This window comes from Chrysemys picta, chromosome 14 (assembly GCF_011386835.1).
Source record: "Chrysemys picta bellii isolate R12L10 chromosome 14, ASM1138683v2, whole genome shotgun sequence".
In the NCBI taxonomy this organism is placed as follows: domain Eukaryota; kingdom Metazoa; phylum Chordata; order Testudines; family Emydidae; genus Chrysemys; species Chrysemys picta.
In genome coordinates, this window is record NC_088804.1 from 20,696,387 (window position 1) to 20,717,858 (window position 21,472).

Here is a 21,472-nt window from a genome sequence, read left to right on the forward strand (position 1 = left end):
AAAGATAAGCACTAAGTGTTGTAGGATAAATTATCCTAACAAGCCTGATAATGTCACTTTACGACAATTTGGGTCCACTAGGATTAAACAGCATAGATTGTATGTACCTACTCGCCATCCATGCCAAGTTATTCATCTTTATCTTGCCCAGCTGTCAAACACCCTCACTATGCCTAGACCACAAGTGTATGTCTACACGTAAAAATGCTGCAGCTGCACCTTGATATAACCTTTGAGTGTAGACATTAACTATGCCAACACAAGAGCTTCTCCCATCAGCATAGGTAATCCACTTCCCTACTAGGCAGCACCTATGCCAACAGAAGAATTCTTCTGTTGACCTAGTGTCTGCATTAGGAATTTACAGCAGTATAGCTGTATCTCAGTCCTGTGGATTTTTCACACTTCTGAGAGAAAACTACGCTGATGCAAGTTCCTAGTGTAGACCAGGGTTTAGTGTATTGCTACCCCATACAGAGGGATTAAAAGCTTCTGTCAACCCTAAGGAAACATTTTAAAGAATATTCTGGTAAATGTTGTATAGTTATTTTACTTTACTCATGTACACTGTATATTACTGCAGGTATTTGAGCACCTAGGAGCTTATCATGACTGATCAAAATTGAGCTGTTCTAGCTACTCACTGTAACTCCTTTCCCATCCCTCTGTGAGCATAAGGATTTTTTTTTAATTCATCTTCCTCTTCCCCCTACTGCATTACCCTACTACCACCACATAGTAGGGCTGCAATTTCTGGAATAGATAAGAAAAAGGAGGTCTTGCATTTCTGAAATTAATGGCAAGATGTGTGGTAATATCTTCTCAGAACTTCCACAGCTGTAGAACAGCTACAGAGAAAGCTGAAACCCGGTTTCATACATCTGTGGACAGTTATATGCTTCTTGTTAAGGTGGAGGAGATGGCATTATTGACATGGCTTGGATCATCTTGTGGAGGGTCTTGGAAATCAGGATATGGACAGTTGGTTTGTACTAGTATTGAATGTGGCAGTCACTAGCTGTAGGATTGTTTTGACAGATCACAAGTACCAAAATTCTGACTTCCCCCACTTTTACCTTCGGTCTTGTCTGCAGCTGGACTTGTTCCTCATTTATTCCCAGAGTAAGAGTGTCCACCTACAGGGTTAATCAGGAAAATCTTCATGTGTAGACAAGCCCTCAGAATGGAAAGACAAAAGGTATGAGAAAACTACCCTTAAAAGGAATGAAATAGTAACACAGAGTCTGTCACCACTAACTCTAGGAACTATATGGCCAAGGTTGAAGCTCTTGCAAACTTTCCTGAGACTCAGGAGGAGAACATAAACTCTGATAATAAATTAACCAACTCTTCCCCCTAATGCCATGGTAATCACACCCAACCTAACAGCGAGAATACAATTTTTTATATTCTCATTAACTTCCCAACATTCTCTTTTGTTAGTGTTTGAGAGTGTGCAAAGACTGTTTCCCTTTGATTACAATTGCCTTATTTTCATCGCTATTTTCTACACTGTAAAATTATCTAGTTTCTTTAACTGGAACATGTAACCAGAAGGGGAAGTTGTTATGTACATAGTTTTATGACAGAAAGCAGATGCCTCTTAAGTAAAGATTCTAGGGGGAAAGGGTCACTAGTGACACAGAAGTGTCAAAAGCTGCACTAAGAGGTAACGTGACAAAATTTCCTATGCTCTTAAAGATAAAGTTAGCGCAGCCTTTCCACTCGTAATCCTCTCCCACTAGAGGACAGAGATTGCCATGAGGAGCACTAGGTCTGTACAGAGGCAAAGTACTAGGAAAGTCCCCTAGTTTTAAAGCACTACTCCAGCAGCACAGCATTGCCTCTCACCATACTTAAACCTATGCCTATTTCCAGTGAAGGAATTACTCTAGGAAACATGCAGAATAACTGTACATTTAAGGGAAACCAGAGTAAAAAGCCAACACAGGACCCTTGCTAAAAGCAAAGGGAAGTGTAAGTGAACCACTGGAGTTCTCATGAGACTGATCAGGCTGCAGTCCCTCTCTTATTCCAACACAGACTCTTGTGTTGAGGCCAAGCTCATCTCAGCAGCTTAGGTTGTTGTAAGAAGCAACACTAAAGTTTAGCTAGTAGATCATGCTTCTGTAAGTTATGCTCCAAACATGAATGGAAGTGATGGCCAACTATGCAAAAAAAATTGGTTGAAAGTCAAATGAAGTGGAAGGTTTTAACATATATAGACTGTCAAAGTAACTATCCAGAAGATTGCTATTTTTTACTCTTGAACTGCTAAACAATCCAGTACTAGTTTTACACTATTGCCCTCCTAGTTATCCGATAGCTTGATGTCAGAGGGGGGGGGGGTCGATAAGAAACAACCCTATGAATCTGAAGAGCTTCCTTGAATATGGAGGCTTCTTATAATCAAGATTGCTAGGGACAACTCTTCTTTGGATCAAGAGGGAAACCTGAAGTGGTTGAGGAGATCCTGTTGATTAATTCTAGGCTTATTCACCCCATAACGGTTACAAGATAAAGTACTGGCAACTTGTGTCAACATAGTACACACAACTGAAGCTTCGGAGTGCTGCATCAATGAGTTTTGAAACTGAAAACTTTAGGAGAGCTGCAAAGATGAATTTAGGGAAGCTTAGTGAGAAACTGATCTGATACAGTTGAGCCCGAATGCCTTTCATTTAACTTAGGGTTTTACTCAGAGTGTAGCCTGGTCTTAGTCACGTGACTATGGGCTAGACTACAGAAATACCAAGACAGCCTAACAGGAGAGTTTAGAGTGACTTCTACCCTTCTTTAATTTACATTACACCCTCACTGCCCATCCCAGTATACACATTACAAATGAGACTTTCACATAGATTGGTCTAAGTAGGTCTAAATGAATGAGTTTATATCACCTTGCATCATCTTGAATTGGTGCTTAGCACTAATGCTGCACAACTTCAGAAGGATGGGAAATAGTTCGGATAGAACAGATGTATTTTACTGTATAATCCTATGTATATTTTACTGAGCACAGGAGATCAAAAATAGAGATGAGCAATCTGGAAAGGATACCAAGTTGTCCCTTCTTTAAACTAACATGAATAGGAAGCAGTCTTATCTTTCAGTTAAGGAAGCAACTGGTAACATGGCTTTGAGCTTGTAAAAAACATAATGATCACATTGCTGTAAAATTTGTAAGTCTTTCTATACATAGAAAGTTAAATATGCAGTATAAAACTTTATTAAAAAAGATATTAAGTTCCATGTCAACATTTAAAACAGACAAGTGGTAATTGCACAGAATATTTATATAATACACAACAGAGAGAACACAAGATATACACGTAGACTCCATTAACTTGGTTTAACTGTTGCTTTTCCACATAAAACAGTCAACTGGCTCTGGGGGGAAAGAAAGCCATTTTAGACCAATTTTATTGGCAGACATTAAAACTAGAGTTGTTTAAACTCTGCAAGGCAGCTAAATTGAGAAGCAAATCTTCAGCAGTAGAGTAGTACGATAACATACAGATTAGCAGAGAGGGCAGAATAATCTAGCTGCTGCCCGGTATTTAGCTTTTTAGAAATGCCTCCCCACCCTGTGCTTGCAATAGAGGCAGAGGCATGCCATATTGTAGCTGTCAAATCTTCAGTCTGCTATAATTCATATAACTTAAAGTAAGGTCCCACCACCTACAAGGGTGGGTCACTTTTCCATATAATACTCATTACCTACTCATAACTATGGATATTTCAACTGTATTTCTAATATTACATATTAGCCAGATCTTAGACTCCCTGTTACAATAACCGCTTGGAAGAGGGCCACTAGCTGGCATAAAATTAGTAGTGATGTTTAGCAGCAGAGTACAATTTATCTCCTGGAGAGGGGTATATAAGCACACCTTTATAATGTAGGGGAAGGAGTTATTGTCCAAGCTTAGTACAGATTTGATGGGACCCCTATAGTTCTTATTCACAGAGTGAGGTACAATTCCCTCCATCAGTATACATGATGTGAAACTTGCTGTCTGTTTTGATTTGCAGATTGAGTCACTGATAGTGAGAAAAGCAGAGTTTCCTCACACGGCAGACAGACAGACATGAGGAGGAGAAGAAAGACTTCTGCCCTTTCTTTAGAAGCAATGTCACTGACAGGACTCAATAAAATAGACCTAAACAAAGGCTGTCTCTTCCTAGTAAAGGAAAAATGTTGCTTCAAGTAAGTTAAAGTTGAAGCAACATTTCTCCCTTACTAGAAATAGTTTGCTCCTTGCATAGATGATTTGAAGACTAAGTGCCAGGACTTCTGTGCAATCTTAGACTATTTACAAATTACTGGTTCTGTAAACTTACCACTAGATTATGAATATGCTGAACTGTGTCATCATTAAGCAACTCAACATTGATGTTATGGAGGTCTTCACCAGCAGAACAGAGAGTCTGAGCATAATCACAAAGTGATTAATTGAGATAAAACTATTCAGCATGTTTCACGTGAATCACCATATCCGTTTTTCTTACAACCATGCACTGAAGTTGAGTTGAGGCATATGTTTAACAGCTTTATTGGCTAAAAAAAACATTCTGCCCAAAAAGTGTTAGTCTGCACGTCTCCTTCCAACTTATCACTGGCTTTAGTTATGACTGACATCCTGAACACAAGATAATGGCCCATTAAACTAGAGTTACTGCTGGTCAAGGAGCCAAATCTAAGTGGAAATAATTCAAGAAACAAGAGTTCTCAGCACACCCAGGGCACAGTGAGGTGTCAGTCTTGTTAGTTAACCAACATCCATCAACTTTCACAGCAGTTTCAAATCTTTCCCATCTTTCAAAGTCAGCAGTAGTGCAGACTGAAACAAGTAATTCACAGAAGTTTCTTTAGCCCAAATTCAGTTATTTTAGACTGTACAGCCTAGTGAAGGCGTAGGGGAAACACAGTAACTCCTCACTTAAAATCGTCCCAGTTAACGTTGTTTCATTGCTGATCAATTAGGGAACATGCTTGTTTAAAGTTGTGCAATGCTCCCTTCTAACGCTGTTTGGCAACTGCCTGCTTTGTCCACTGCTTGCAGGAAGAGCAGCCCGTTGCAGCTAGCTGGTGGACTGGCAGCCCCCCTATGAGCCCTCCCCTCCCTTAAGTTCCCTGTGCAGCAGCTGCCCAGCAGGCTAGCAATTGCAGCTGTCCCTCCCCCCACTGCCATGTGCTGCTCCTACCCTCTGCCTTGGAGCTGCTCCCTGAGACTCCAGCTTGCTGTGCAGGGGGAGGGGAGGAAGAGGGGGGCTAATGTCAGGGTGTTCCCCTGCTCCTGCACCCCACATACCCCATCTTCCATAGAGCAGGGGGGGGACACACCACAGGACTCAGGACAGAGGAAGCTTGCTGGCAGCTGCGGTCTCAGCAAGCTGATCTAATTAACAAGGCAGTGTACTTAAAGGGGAAATGCGCATCTCTCTCACACACTCTGCGTCTGCGTCTGCAATCCTCTCTCCCCTCCCTCCATTCCTGCTGCCTTGTAGACCGTGAGAGTTAACCCCTGAAGGCTCAGCAAATTGCTAGTTCATCATTTAGCAGGAAGGCATTTCCTGGAAAATATCCCACCCTCTGACTCCTCCACCTCAACCAACCTTCACAATCATCATTACTGTGTACCAATATTAAATGGTTTAAAACTTATATTGTGTGTGTGTATATAAGATAGTCTTGTCTGGTGAAAAAAATTCCCTGGAACCTAACCCCCTCATTTACATTAATTCTTATGTAATTGGAGTCACTTAACATCGTTTTGCTTAAAGTCACATTTTTCAGGAACATAACTACAATATTAAGTGAGGAGTTACTGTATGTCAAATGCTTATTTCACCTCACTAGTCCTGGTCAGCATAGTCATTGGTATGATACCTAGAAACCTTCATCATATGTCCAAGTGTTCGGACAAGATTCTAAGTAATTTACTAGACTGACACTAATGCAATATTTAGCTGTTACCACTCAAAGATCTTAGCGTCATTATGGATAGTTCTCTGAAAACATACACTCAATGTGCAGCAGCAGTCAAAAAAAGCAAACACATTGTTGGGAATCATTAAGAAAGGTGTAGCTAATAAGACAGAACATATCATATTGCCTCTCTATAAATCGATGGAATGTCCACATCTTGAATGCATGCAGATGTGGTCATCCCATCTCAAAAAAAGATATTGGAATTGGAAGAGGTACAGAAAAGGGCAACAAAAATGATTAGGGGTATGGAACTGCTGCCATATGAGGAGCGATTAATAAGACTGGGACTTTTAAGCTTGGATAAAAAAAAAAAGATGTTGGGGGGGTATGATAAAGGTCTATAAAATCATGACTGGTGTGGAGAAAGTAAATAAGGAAGTGCTATTTACTCCTTCCTCTAACACAAGAACTAGGGGTCACCAAATTAAATTAATAGCAGCAGGTTTAAAACAAACAAAAGGAAATATTTCTTCACACAATGCACAGTCAACCTATGGAACTCTTTGCCAGAGGATGTTGTGAAGGCCAAGACTATAACAGGGTTCAAAAAAAGAACTGGATAAATTCATGGAGGATAGGTCCATCAATGGCTATTAGCCAGGATGATGTCCCTAAGCTCTGTTTGCCAGAAGCTGGGAACAGGCAACAGGGGATGGATCACTTGATGATTACCTGTTCTGTTCATTCCCTCTGGGGCACCTGGCATTGGCCACTGTCAGAAGACAGGATACTGGACTAGATGGACCTTTGGTCAGACCCAGTATGGCTATTCTTACGTTGTTATAATATGGAAAGTTAATAGAAATGTTCACTTCAGAAAGTGACCATTTTGAAGAGACATTTTGTTTACAAGCTGCTCACTTAACTGTAGCAACTACTACTGCTGGCAAAGACAGGAAAAAAACATTTTCCAGATACCCCTTTGTTTATATATTTGCCAGAGACAGATTCATCTAAAGCAAGTGAAACTGAAAAGTTAAGGTTTACTACCTTTCCATCAGCCAGAGGTATATTAACAAATGGAACAGCTTTTTCCCGAGGCACTGAGTTACTTCTTAGTGACATGACTTGGACTTTTTCTCTCATAGGTACAGTTCTTGAGACAGCCATTTGTGGTAATCTAGAAGTGGAATACAAGAACAGAATTTCACTTCTAATAAATTGCATTTTCATGTCCTACCGAGAGCCATTAGAGCCAATGTGATTCAGTAACAGCCAGCTTCGTAATTGGTGCACTTAATGGATGCTCAATTTCTACTTTCTTCTACAAACCATTTAGAACCAACACTAAAGAAAACCCAAACATCTTAACATCTTGAAAGTAGTAGTGTTTATTGGCACCACCAGGTAATATTTTGCCATTCTGGCAGAGTGCAATACAACTGAGAAATTCTAAGCCAATGATCAATCTTCAGTTGGGATTGGACATTTACATGGAGAAGAACAGTCTCCAGTTATCACAGTGAACACTAACACAAACTGATGCTTTAGGGTGAGTAAGCCAATTTAATTATTAGGGTGTAGGAAAAGACTCGTTAGCAACAGATTATACAGGACTGTACTACTGCAGGGTTTCTTGCACCTTCCTCTGAAGCATCTGATGTTGGCTACTTTCAGAGGCAGGAGACTGGAGTAGGTGGATGACAGGTCTGACATGGAATTCCTATATTTCCCTTGTATTTAAAATTATTTTGTACTGTAGTCAAAGGCAGGCTCCAATATTTGAGAGCAAGTATAATGTTTTAGGCATCTTTAACCTGAAAGAGAGACGCTTGACACAATAGCAAGCCACTTTGTGGCTTCAGGGCTGATTTTAGCTATCTTATGGTAAAGGATTTCACTTCATTCAGCAGGTTGTGTTTGCCAGAAGCAAGTTCAGAATTACCAGTTTTGAGAATCTTTCCAGCTACAATGTATAGTTTAACCTATTAGAAGTATTTGTATGAATTTATACTAAATGTTGCAAGTACTTTCAACCAAGAGTGAATTATTTCAGCTAAATTAGAGTGCTGAAAACTTGTTTCTAAACTGCTGTGTTTCTGTAAACTATAGTCAACACGTAGAGAAAGCTAGTAGTTGGCGCCCCATTCAGCCAACTTCAGAAGGTAACCTTAACTATGAAAACCTAGCCAGTACCTCCAGAATTTCAGCACAAGTATAAACTGTATCCACTTCAGTCTCTTCCCCAACCCTCCTCCATGAACAGGAACCCTTTTACAGATAGAAGCCACCTTCCTTTCCTAAAATTCTACAGTGGCAGACACTGTATTTACAAAGATCTTCACACTGTCTTGTTCAAAGGAGCATTCCTTATTTGGTATCCAGATATGTATGGTAGTAAGAGTTTAAAAAGAAAAGAGATCAGTTGTGCTATGACCTGAAAGGCCTACCTTCTAGAAACACGTGGAGCAGATTTATAGTTTGCAGCTGTGCGATCAGATGTAGGAGCCTTAAAATGCCTCACATTTGGAGTAGAGCATGCAGATCTGCCAGAAAAACAGCATTTGCTTTTACATGGTACAGTACTTTTAGTCTAGAGAATTCCAGTTACGAAGCAGATATTTTAAATTCCCTAAGCAGAAGACTGGTAAGTTAGACAATGTTACAGTACTTTGTAGTTATCTAGTTAGTGTTGCTTTAAAATAAAAAAAAACGGCAGGGTGGGGAGGCACAGCAACGGTAAAGTCCTTTACACAGTAAGATATCATCCACCAGAATCTAGCCTATGCAAGTAGAGGGGGCTAGAAGCAATATAGGATTATTTGTATTAGAAACTGGCTGAGAGAGCACAGTGATCTGGACACAGTTAAGCGAAGGTTCCTATTCAGTCTCCTGGCAATTTTAATCAAAAGTGGAGGGAGTTTTCCTACGATCAGTTCTCACAAGAATTATTGAGAGGCCACATCCGAACCAGAGCCAGAGAACAGCCACTTCCAGTTTTGGATCCTAATGGGCGCATAAAGATTGTTTTAGAGCTAGGGATTGAAGCCCTCCCCACACACACAATTGAGAGAGTGTTAGCTTCAGGACCTGGTGTGAGCAAAATGCTACTGAACATTAGGGAAAAGCCATGCACCAGAGACTGATACAACAGGTTTTGCCTATCCAAGGAGCTGACTAGTTTTACAGGTCAATTTTGTGGATTTGAAGATTATCTGTAATCCTAAATTAGGAGTCTGAATAACTAAACCTAGTTAAGGCTTTCTAGTTTTCTTCTCATGTACAGTATGAGTTGATTCAACATCTAGAATACACTTTAGAAGAGGATAGAAGGTGTATGTTGAACTAGTAGACATGTTCAGATTCTTAAAAAGTGAACAGTTGCAATACATAATTGCACAGATTTTTATACCTATTTGACTGGAGACATCAGTTCCTCTGACTCGCAAATCAAAGAGTAGACTTCGGCTCATCTTTGCTATAAGTAGCTCAAATAGATATTCCACTACGGATATTGATGCAAATCCCTTTCAGATGTTAAAATTAGCAGAAGTATTACTGTATAGTTTGTTATTCTTGTTAACTGAAGCATGTCAGGTTACCTAAAGGCTACTTTCCTCCATTAAACATAGTCTGCAATTAAAGATTAACTAGATATTTTTATATTACACACACAATTGGATGCACAAGTGTATACATTCAAATGGATTGCACTATATCCCGTTAGCAGCCACCCCATGGGGGTCAGGGGAGAGAAGGGAAGAAGAGGCGGAAGTTATCTGATTAAAATTTACTTCAGTAGAGTAAATCACATAAAATCTGATCCAGCTTGTGTAATGTTCATTAAATGCTTTCTTCTTAGCAGAGTTAAAAATCACGGTGAATTCTTTGAAAAGCTACTCAGTCCAAAAAAATTACAAAAACTACTATAGATCATAGTCATACCTAGAAAGAGAGTGGTTTTCTTTGAGATGTGTGCCAGAAGCTAAAGAAACCAGTGATTTTGTTTTGGACACCTTAAAACAAATAAATAAAAAATTAAGCATTGTTAGAATAAATGACATTAAATGTAATAGGACTGAGACTTTCAGATGACGAAGACTTAAATCTCCTAAAACCCATGTTGAATAGGGAATTATACTCACTTTACAGATGAGTAAACTGAGGAACATGAAATCCCTATGCTATGGCTTCATTGTACAGAATGGTTTACTGTCTTGCTTGTCCTGACAGGTCAGTACACCACATAACACTGTTTTTGAAAGCCATTTTGGCACATCTACACACATGCTTGTACCACTAGATCAAGTCTTTTTGCTGGATGTGGGGGAGAAGACCCATGTCATAATGCCCAGTTGAAACTTGCAAGTCATTGAGCAAAATCAAGTCACTGAGTTGTGAGACAGAGTTAAGATTGGATAAGTTGATGCAGATGCAATGCTTTTTATCACTGTTGGTCTCTAAAAACAACCCATTCAAATATGGGGAGCTATCTACTGAACACAAGGTGGGCATCAAACAAACAGAAAAATCAAGTTAGGGACTTTAAAGTCCCACCATATCCTCTAATGATTCAGCAGGATGGACCCTTACCAAAGAGCAACAGAGGGTCCTGTGGCACCTTTGAGACTAACAGAAGTATTGGGAGCATAAGCTTTCGTGGGTAAGAACCTCACTTCTTCAGATGCAAGTAATGGAAATCTCCAGAGGCAGGTATAAATCAGTATGGAGATAACGAGGTTAGTTCAATCAGAGAGGGTGAGGTGCTCTGCTAGCAGTTGAGGTATGAACACCAAGGGAAGAGAAACTGCTTCTGTAGTTGGATAGCCATTCAGAGTCTTTGTTTCACCTCACCCTCCCTGATTGAACTAACCTCGTTATCTCCATACTGATTTATACCTGCCTCTGGAGATTTCCATTACTTGCATCTGAAGAAGTGAGGTTCTTACCCACGAAAGCTTATGCTCCCAATACTTCTGTTAGTCTCAAAGGTGCCACAGGACCCTCTGTTGCTTTTTACAGATTCAGACTAACACAGCTGCCCCTCTGATACCTTACCAAAGAGTTATTCAATTTCAGGAGGAAACTTAAAAAATAGTGCTGAATTTACAGCAAATGATGGTTGTACATACTTTTATTAATTCATTATCTGTTGACTACAAAACTAGTTCACAATAGGATTTTATATTAAATTTAATTAATTAAAATAAGCATATTGGACCGCAGCTAATTCTGAATTGAGAACAATAGTTCATACTTTTTTTTCTTTTTTTCAAATAGTTTATTTTAAGATGACAAGCAGGCAACTGACCAGGGACCAACTGAGGTAGCCTCAGGTTTCAGGACAGATCTAGCCCTGGTTATTTTCCTTGAACACATACCTTTTGAGATGCTTTCTTGGCAGGCACAGTCTCCTCATCTTTATATTCAACAATTGTAGTTACCTTAACTACAAAAAAAAAAAAAAAAAAAAAAAAAAAAAAAGACAATTCAAAGTGGATTAGAAATACATAGAATATTAATAGCTGCAGTGATGGGCACAATGACAAGTCCATTTAGCTCTACATTGACTGTTAGTAGACAAATAGCAATTGATTCCACCATTTGATGGCCATTTGGCACTCAGTTCAATGCTTAGGTGGATTGCAAGTGTGCCCAACATCGTAACTACTATATATGGATCGCCACCCTCACTGACATATCTGGGATGCCAAGGATACCCCTCTCACCCTTAGAAGTGACCCCCTCCAGAGTAGGTTCAGACCACTGTGACAGAGGTGCACCGTTTCTACTGCACCTGTTCTGAGATTAAAGAGATGAGGTGGACCAACTTTGGTTGGTGAGAGAGACAAGGTTTCAAAGAGCTCAGGTCTGAGAAAGGTACTAAGAGTGTCACAGCTAAATACAAGGTCAGACAGACAGTTTAGCGTAAGTAGTTAGTACATATTCTAAGGGACCATTCAAGGTGAAGTGGCCCATTAACACCCTTATAATCAGAGGACAAAAGGGGGTTATAGTAGGGTATAGATTGTTGTAATAAGCCATAAATCCAATGTCTTTGCTAGACACTAAAAATCATGGTCTTAAGATTATGAATGTAAACTCTCAAACTCACCTTTTAAGCGTGCAGGTTTCCTTTGAGGATGAGGACTGATAGGTCAGATACAGAGTGATCACTTATTCTTTTACAGACAGTGGTCCATCCATAGGCGCTGGCTTCTGCTGGCACCCCAACCCAGCCTTGCCCCAACTCCACCCCTGCCCCACCCCCATTCCAACCCCTTCCCCAAAGTCCCCGCCCCAACTCCACCCGCTCCCTAAATCCCCGGCCCCACCTCTTCCCCTGAGCACGTTGTGTTCCCGCTCCTTCCCCCTCCCTCCCAGAGCTTGTTATGCCATGAAACAGCTGTTTCACAGCAGCAAGCGATGGGAGAAGCGGGGATGCGATGCGCTCAGGGGAGGAGGTGGAGGTGGAGGCAAGGTGAGTGGGGGCAGGGAGCTTGGCTGCCGGTGGGTGCAAAGCACCCACCAATTTTTCCCCATGGGTACTCCAGCCCTGGAGTACCCACGGAGTCGGTGCCTATGGGTCCATTAGATAGGTGACTGGAATGGGACTCCCCAGGAGACTTGCATTCTACTCCCAGCTCTGCCACTGACTTTTGTGACCTTGGGAAACTCACTTCACCTCTGTGTTCCCTTCCACCCTTTATTCAGATTGTAATCTCTTAGTAGATATATTTACAGCGCCCAACACAATGCTGCACCACTCTGCCTCCCGCTTCCTGCACTCCCAAATATCTGTTGGGACGTCTAATAAGGCTGGAACTTTTTGGCTTGGAAAAGAGACGACTAAGGGAAGGATATGATAGAGGTCTATAAAATCATGACTGGTGTGGAAAAAGTAAATAAGGAAGGGTTATTTGCTCCTTCTCAAACACAAGAACTAGGGTTAACCAAATGAAATTAATAGGCAGCAGGTTTAAAAAAACAAACAAAAGAAAGTATTTCTTCACACAACTCACAACCTGTGGAACTCTTTGCCAGAGGATGTTGTTACGGTCAAGGCTAACAGGGTTCAAAACAGAACTGGATAAATTCATGGAGGATAGGTCCATCAATGGCTATTAGCCAGGATGGGCAGGGATGGTGTCCCTAGCCTCTGTATGCCAGAAGCTGGGAATGGGCAACAGGGGATGGATCACTTCATGACTACCTGTTCTGTTCATTCCCTCTGAAGCACCTGGCTTTGGCCACTGTCGAAAGAAAGGATACTCGGCTAGATGGACCTTTGGTCTGACCTAGTATGGCTGTTCTTATGTAGGCTTCACTGTAATAAATTATATACTCAGAGTACCAAAGGGAGTTTTAATAACAATACTTCTTTTGCAGTTACTAAATTCATACCATTAATAATAATAAAAAAATAGATCAGATACTGGAAGTCCATGTCATGAAATCATTCACCTCTTTTGCTGCAATTCCTCACCAGCCTGGTATTTGGAATGTCCTCTACAGAGCAGTCATTCTAGAAGATATTTAAAGAACAAAGTGAGATCTGTACAATCAGTAAATTTCCCCAAGATACATATTTATGTTAGCCTAGGGGAGAGGGTGACTAAGTTCGTAAAGTAAAGTGATACAAGGTGTTTTCAGAGACCGTTTCCAGCATGAGGTAAAGATGATGTTTAGCAAATCCATTTTCAGTCACATGCACAAGACAGAATGGGAGTGAATAACTAAACTTAAAGTTGTGGCAACAATATCTGTAAGTTACCCTAAAAGGGTCAGAGACAATGTGCAGTAGTTTCACATTATTATAGGCTATTGTCTCCTGCCATGTATTTTTGTGTGGCATTTTTTTTCTTAAATTAAGCTAATAGCAAAAAATATTCCTATTAAAGTTCCTTTGTGTTGTCAGATTTTCCATTTTTAAAGTTCTGCTACAATTTACAAACACTTACCGCTACAACAGCAGCAGCTACAACAGCAGCTTCCTCTCCTCCTTGCAGGTCTGTTACACAAGAAAAAACAAACAAAAACAAAAACAAAAAACTGTTTACAGTAACTACTATTTGCTTAACTATGGTCCATGTGCTTCTAGATTAGGGATGGGCAAACTTTTTGGCCCAAAGGCCACATCTGGGTATGGAAATTGTATGGCAAGCCACGAATGCTCACAAAATTGGGGGTTGGGGTGCAGGAGGGGGTGAGGGCTCTGGGAGGGGGCTCTGGGCTGGGGGGAGGACTCCAGCTGGGGCTGAAGGGTTGGGGGTGCAGGAGGTTGCTCCAGCCTGGGACACAGGGGTTTGGAGAACAGGAGGGGGATCAGGGCTGGGGAAGGGGGTTGGGGCATGGGAAAGGGTCAGAGGTGCAGGCTCCGGGCAGTGCTTACCTCAAGCAGCGGTATGTGCTCCCTCCGCCTCCTACACAGAGGCGCGGGCCAGGTGACTCTGCACGCTGCCCTGTCCGCAGGTGCCGCCCCTGCAGCTCCCATTCGCCGCAGTCCCTGGCCAATGGGAGCTGCGGGGGGCAGCACTTGGGGCAGGGGCAGCATGCAGAGACCCCTGGCTGCCCCTATGTGTAGGGGCTGGAGAGGGGACATGCTGCTGCTTCCAGAAGCCACATAGAGTGGGGCCAGCCCCCGTCCCCACTCCCCGGCTGGAGTGCCAGAGTGGGTCAAGCCCTGGATCCTGCTGCCCGGCGGGAGCTCGAGGGCCGGATTAAATCATCTGGAGGGCTGGATGAGGCCCCCGGGTTGTAGTTTGCCCACCCCTGTTCTAGATGAAGGAGAGAGCCTGGAAGAGAACAAGTTATGCAGCTGGGGAGAAAGTTGTGGTGCACAACTGATGCAAAAAATTGACCTTGACTGGAGTGGTATGTCATTTGTACCATTTCAAGCCCTGTAAGAGAGTTTTAGGGCTCGTCTCGGTGGAGAGAATGCACAGCAAGCTGGGGTGTGAATCCACAGAGCACTAACATGCCATGCACTAACCGTCCATGTGGACCCTGCTGCTGCACTGGAGTAGGTTAAAGTGCACTTTGGTACTTTTGGTGTACAGCAACAGGGTGCACATGGACAGTTAGTGTGTGGAAAGCTTGTGCACTGTAGATTTACACCCCAATATGCCATACACTAATTCAATATCTGGAGAAGCCCTTCCTTTCAGGATTCCTTGAATTCTGAAGGCCAACAGCTCAGATACCAGCTTTCCCCACTACTCTAGGGTGCTGATACCTCTAAAGGAGCTAAGTATAGTCCCACAAAACATGGTTTGTAACTGAAAGGAAAGGGAAGGGAAGTTTACATTTAAGGCACTAGTCACAGTTATAACTACTTTAGACTAGGATTTTAGCAGAAGCTAGGCATCCAAATCCACTTTGATTAACCTTGATTTCATAAGCATATCCTGTTTTGGTCTTTATTTGGTCCCATATAAGAGTTTCACTTGGGAAGAGAAACTTCTGAAACCAATATTCCTATAGCAGCAAATTACTGCTGTTTATCACAGATTGAATTGCTGCTATTATTTCATAAGCATAGGCACCAACTTCTCCTGGCACCAGTGGGTGCTTGCGCCCCCCGCCGCCCCAACTCCACCCCTGCCCTGCCCTCTCCTTTCTCTGCCCCACCCCCATTCCAACCCCTTCCCCAAATTCCCTGCCCCAACTCCATCCCCTCCTGCCCCACTGGACTCCTTCTCCAAATCCCCACCCCAGCCCCGCCTCTTCCCCTGATTGCATCACATTCCTGCTCCTCCCTTCCACAGCTTGTTATGCCGCTGTTTTGCGACGGCAAGCACTGGGAGGAGAAGCAGGGACGGCGCACTCAGGGGAAGAGGCGAGGCGAGGCAAGGCGGAGGTGAGCTGGGGCGGGGAGCCCACCAATTTTTCCCCGTGGGTGCTCCAGCCCGGATCACCCACTGAGTTGACACTTATGTTCATAAGTACAAGTTGGAATCAAAACGGTCTTAAGCCTAGTTACTTACATGGTGAGAAGATTTGATAGCACAGGGTTCTATTGCTTGGAGTCTTTAAATCTAGACAAAGTGTCTTTCTAATATACAGAAGCTCACACAGAAGTTCTGGGTTTGATGCAGGAGTTATTGGGGGAAGATCTATGGCCTGTTTTATACAGGTCAGACTAGCTGACCATAATAATAATTTCTAGTCTTTATCTATGATTGCATCACAATTAAAATTTAACAAAAATTGACTCAATCAAGGAAGTAGCTTATCAAAAAGTCATAGACAAATAACAGTCTATATAGCGGTTCTCAAACTTCAGCAACCTGAGGACCCCCATTTTGATTTAAAAATTTTCAGGGACCCCCCCCAAGCTCCACCCCTTCCCCCAAGGCCCCACCCCAACTCTTCCTGCCCCCCCTTCCTTGATCCCCCCCCTCACTCTCCCCCACCCTCAATCACTTTCACCAGGCTGGGGCAGGGGGTTAGGATCAAGAGGGGGTGCAGGCTCTGGGAGAGAATTTGGGTGGAAGGGGGGTGAGAGATGCAGGTTCTGGGAGGGAGTTTGGGTGTGGGCTCTGGGCTGGGTCAGGGGGTTGGAGTGCAGGAGGGGGTGAGGGGTGCGGGCTCTGGCAAGGCCTTGGGCTTACCTTACCCCAGTGGCTCCCAAAAGCGCTCAGTACATCTCTCTGACAGCGGCTCCTTGGCAGGAGGGTCAAGGGGTCTCCACATACTGCCCCTGCAGCGCCCATTGGCCACAGTTCCCAGCCAATGGGGGCTGTGGAGTCAGCGCTCAGCCAGGGGCAGTGTGCAGAGACTCCCTGGCCCTCCCCCAGGGGCCGTACCGGCCGCTTCCGGGAGTGGCGCAGCGCCAGGGGAGGTAGGGAGCCTGCCTTACCCCCACTGCACCTCTGGACTTTTAGTGCCTAAAAACTCCAGGTTTGGCTTCAGCAGCCTCTGAGAGATACAGCAGTTCCCCGGCATTCAGGCGCTGGGAGGAAAGGGGAGGAGTTGATCAGCAGGGCCCAACGAAAGCTCTGGAGTACCCTCAGGGATCCCAAGGGGTCCACAGACCCATTTGAGAAACACTGGCCTACAGGGAAGTTTAGAGCTACACTTAAGACATGAAAGTAGATAGTGTTATCCTGCTGTCTACAAGTATGCATTCCAAGAAAACCACACTTACTAAGCAAGTCTTTTCTTTTCATTTTTCTGACAGCAACTGGCATCTTCAATAACTCCACTCTAAATGCTTTCTCAGCAGTTTGCAAAAGTGAATCAATTTCTTTCTTCATTTCTTGAAGATTCTCTTTGGCTTCAAATAAAAAAAACCAAACCTGTTGCTAAGTGTACAATACACTTCCAAGTTCATTAATAGTTTGCCTGTTGGATAGTACCTTTGTTCCAGTCAAAGAATTAAGATCATATATTTACAGGGGTCAGTCAGTTTGACTAGAAATTCAGCTTAATTCAAAGTAGATTTTAAATTATACAATGCCACATGTTCCTAGAATCTGGGTGTCCTCAAACTGGTAAACAAGTCAACATTTTAAAACTACCATTATCCTTATTTAGGTACTTACATGCCCCCATCACCTTAATAGTCAAGCATCTCACCATTATTAATTAAGCCTCAGGACACCCCTGGAAAATACAGAAATACCATCCCATTTTTACAGATAGATGAGAGATTATCCAGCTTGCCCAAGGTTACAAAGACAAACTGAAGCCAGATCTTCGTTATTTTTTATATCTATATAAAATTTCTTATTTATATATCTATATCTATATCTATATCTATATAAAATAACGAAGATCTGGCTTCAGTTTGTCTTTGTAACCTTGGGCAAGCTGGATAACACACACACACACACACACACACACACACACACACACACACACACACACACACACACACACACACACACACACACATACATATATATATACACATACATACACACACACACACTTTCTCAGAAAGAAAAGTCCTAGATTAGCCATTAAGTGGAGGGAAGAAAAGTTAAGTTTAACATTATTTCAGGTAAATAAAGTGTATTTCTTTATTTAAAGAGGGATGATAAAGCTATCATTGCCTGCATATGAGTTAGCAAACCAATTTGTAGTGTCATACCTAGGAGAAAGTCTAAGGGTTGATTTTTCAAAGGTGCTGAACAAATCTATGGCTGTTCAGAAACTTAAACTAGTAGTTTGGCCTCTTTTGAAGGCTCATGGTGGTTAGTCATTAGGTGCCTTGACAGGCAGTTTACAATATCAAAAGTTAACATTTAGTAAGTTGTGCATTTGCCAAAACTATATTTCTTTATTGTTGTATTGCAAGCTGCTTGAATTGCCAGACTGATCTGATCAAATGTAGACTTCAGTAGCCATTTCCCATTGGTTTCAGTGCAGATGGTCAGTAAATATTAGAAGGCTTCTGTTGATTTTTAATGGAATAGTTCCAAGAAGTCTAGTTCAACTAATTTCATTAGAAATCCTTAGACTATAATAAGTCAGCTTGTTGCCTCTGATAACGACAATAGGAGGCTTACATATCAGGACTGATGTCACATGCAGTTTTTTTTTTTTTAAAGACATTGATTATGTAGTTAGAAATCAAATGTAAATACATGTATTTTTTAGTTCTGCAGACAATAGTCATCCCAACAGGAGTTGTACAGGGTAGTTCTGTGCCCCAATGCTTAAGTTGAAAATGCAGATAGAAAGTTTCCACATTCCTAAGAACATGAACTGATCCATGAATTCTATGAAGATGCTAACCCCATTACCTACAACCTGTTTGCACACATCCAGACTTTATCTACTGGTGCCCACATGTTTGTTCATTTTTTTTTAATTATGAGTTTCCATTTGTCACTGTGTTTTTCTTTCAAGTGTTTCTCCATTTCCCCTTCTAAAGCACCAGCTACATCTAGGAAGGGATTGTAAAGAAAACAAAACCAAACATTTAAGAAGTATTTTCTAACTAGAAGTTGTGCTGTTTTTCTCAGCTATGTGCCTCCCTTTTTAGCGGAGGATAGGAAGCGGGCCACTCTGTGCGAATACCACAGGGAGCATCCCAGCACCAGAGCAAGGATGCACTTGGTAAGTGTGAGATAAATATCCCTCTTCCTCCGTCACACTGCCAATCAACTGGCATCAGGAGACCAGCCTCAGTAACCGTGATTGTGCCTCACAGCGCCCAGCTCACTCTGCAGAGCGGGCCATGGCCGGCCGGCGCCCCCCCACCCCGAGTTACTCTGCTGAGGGGAGGCCACATGCTCCGGTTTGGCCCTGCAGCGGGGCGGGGGGAGTGTCAGATGTGACCAAACTCCCAGGAAGCCGAATAACTGGTGAGCAGCTTTAGTCCCAGACCCTGCGCCAGCCCGTCCGTGGCGTGAGAGCGGCCGCCCCGGAGCCCCTCGGCGGGGAGCCCCCTCCGCACGGAGGCTCACCTACCGACCGCCCCCAGGACAGCGGGAGATGCGCGGGCCTGGAACGGAGAAAGCCCAGCAACCACCACCCCCGGGACACGGCAGCCGACCAGCCTCGGCCCCCAACCCAAGTGCCCCGCTGGGGACAGCCCCCCCAAGCTGCCCGTTGCTCAGGCCGGAGCCGCGGGGCGGGGAGGGGCCGGGCCGGCGCGGGACAGCTCCTCACCCTGCTGGTTGAAGCCCCTGAGGAAGAGGCTGATCTGTTGGTCCTTCTGCTCCTGGGTCAGCGCGCCCCGCTCTGTCTCCACCCCGGAGTCAGCGCTGCGCTTCTTGCCCGCGGCAAGGTGCTTCTTCGGCGGCATAGCTGCAAGAGTGAGAGCCGCCCGCCCGGGGAACGCTTATAGCCGCTGCCTTCCCCTCCCCCGCGGCGGCGGGACACACCCACGCAGGGACCACGGGGCTCGGCACTGCGCTCATCCCCTGCCTGGACTGAGGAGGGGTCACACAAGGGGAGTGCCCCCTGCTTGGGCTGAGGAGGGGGTCACACAAGGGGAGCGCCCCCTGCTTGGGCTGAGGAGGGGTCACCCTGGGGAGCGCCCCCTGCCTGGGCCGAGAGGAGGGGGTCACACAAGGGGAGCGCCCCCTGCCTGGGCCGAGAGGAGGGGTCACACGAGGGGAGCGCCCCCTGCCTGGGCCGAGGAGGGGTCACACAAGGGGAGCGCCCCCTGCCTGGGCCGAGGAGGAGTCAGGAGCCTGCCTGGGCCGAGGAGGGGTCACCCTGTGGAGCACCCCCTGCCTGGGCGGAGAAGGGATCACACTGGGAATCAACCCACCTCCCAAGGAGTAGGAGGGATAAACCCTCCTCACCTTTATTTTTTAATCTGAAAACATAATAATGTAAAGAAGAGTGTGTGATTGGACACTTGTTTATTTAATGTTATGAGTTTGGGGCACAGGCAATGGTCCCATTAATACATTTGTTTACCTAGTTCTTTTGCCAGACCTTTTCCTCCTACTCTTTTTGACTTAATATCAGCTTACAAATATAGACTTCAAACTGCAGAAATAAGGGCAGCTTCCTCTTTACTCAGCACAGAAGAATAAAGGAAGATAGGTAATTGTTTGTTTTATTTTAGCAGGCTGGAGTATACCATGTTCTTAACAGCTTGATTCTAAGCTCTTTGGAGCAGGGATTTAGAAAGGAATCCAAATAAAGGGTCCAAGATGGATTTCCTTCTCATGCACCAGGTCTATCTCATTATACTGCATGAACAAGGCAGAGAACTTTTTCTGTCTTTTACAGCATCAACACTTAACTACATATAGTTTATTTGTAAGTGTTACTAGGATGCCCCATTTCTTTAACTGATGTGGTTTAAATTGCTTATTCAGTAAATCGTTCATTAGAATCAGGATCGTATTATGCTAACCCCACTACAAACAGATGATAAACGTAATTACTGCTCTAAAAGCCCTTGCCACATTTCCCTGAAGAGCTTCTATAGAGGATGATAGGCAAGGACTTTATAGCTTGCTGGCTTACATGTAGGTATTTAGGGAAATAAGGGCTGGCTTTTTGCTTAAGTAGTAGGACTCCTCTACTGACTTGCAAGGATCTAGCCCCCTTTTCTTCCCTGGCTCCAGGAACAGCTCTAGCGATTAAATTGCTGCTCTCAGTTTCATATGTAGTACAGTGCAGCCCAGGTCTTGTATTTCAAAAAGGTACTTAAGGTTTTTTTTTAATTAATTATTGTATAGATTTCTTTTCTTCTATCAATAGGCCCAATTGTGCATGCTGACAATTGACTTAAGTACCATTTTCTGACATCAGCCCCCTTCAGTTTTGAATTAATTCTTAACGGCATCTACAGGAGTGAAATTCTGCTCTATGTGCATGGAAAAGAGGGAACTTTGCTAACTGAAGTTTATGACAAGTGCACTGAATGATGTATCTGAGGAAGTATGAAATCCACCATACATGATGTTGATGAAATTATTTATTATAGTGAGAGACCATGGAGTTAATAAATATTTCACCATACAAACTGGACATTTGGTTTCAAATGACCCAGAATATTAAATACTACCACATCTCTGACATCTATTTTATTGTTCTGAAGTCTTGGATACATCTAAGTTA

General features: G+C 43.3%; 1 protein-coding gene across 3 annotated transcripts; it reads right to left on the reverse strand.

Annotated features, from left to right (window-relative positions):
• Window positions 1-853: 853 nt before the first annotated feature.
• On the reverse strand, window positions 854-19,823 carry LOC101939342 (borealin-2-like). Of its 3 annotated transcripts, none has more exons than XM_065567623.1 (10): window positions 19,559-19,823; window positions 17,085-17,213; window positions 13,897-13,946; window positions 13,400-13,460; window positions 11,317-11,384; window positions 9,881-9,951; window positions 8,386-8,481; window positions 6,986-7,115; window positions 4,345-4,431; window positions 854-1,136 (listed from the first exon to the last, which is right to left on the reverse strand). In XM_065567623.1, the coding sequence occupies exons 1-10, from the start codon at window positions 19,692-19,694 to the stop codon at window positions 993-995; spliced, it is 972 nt and encodes a 323-aa protein (XP_065423695.1). In that variant the 5' UTR covers window positions 19,695-19,823; the 3' UTR covers window positions 854-992. The 3 variants fall into 3 exon arrangements, with proteins under 3 accessions (XP_065423695.1, XP_005290013.2, XP_023959899.2); XM_005289956.4 differs by having other exon boundaries at window positions 1,039-1,177; window positions 19,559-19,822; XM_024104131.3 differs by lacking the exon at window positions 854-1,136 and adding an exon at window positions 3,206-3,390 and having other exon boundaries at window positions 19,559-19,821.
• Between the last annotated feature and the right edge of the window lie 1,649 nt (window positions 19,824-21,472).

Excerpts from the sequence above, each read along its gene's own strand:
- LOC101939342 (XM_065567623.1), bottom strand. The coding sequence starts at position 19,694 with ATGCCGCCGAAGAAGCACCTTGCCGCGGGCAAGAAGCGCAGCGCTGAC. Across the intron at positions 11,385-13,399 it reads GAGGAATTGCAGCAAAAGAG|TTAAGGTAACTACAATTGTT; the intron begins GTGAATGATTTC and ends TTTTTTTTGTAG. Across the intron at positions 8,482-9,880 it reads GAAAACCACTCTCTTTCTAG|ATCTGCATGCTCTACTCCAA; the intron begins GTATGACTATGA and ends TTTTTCTGGCAG.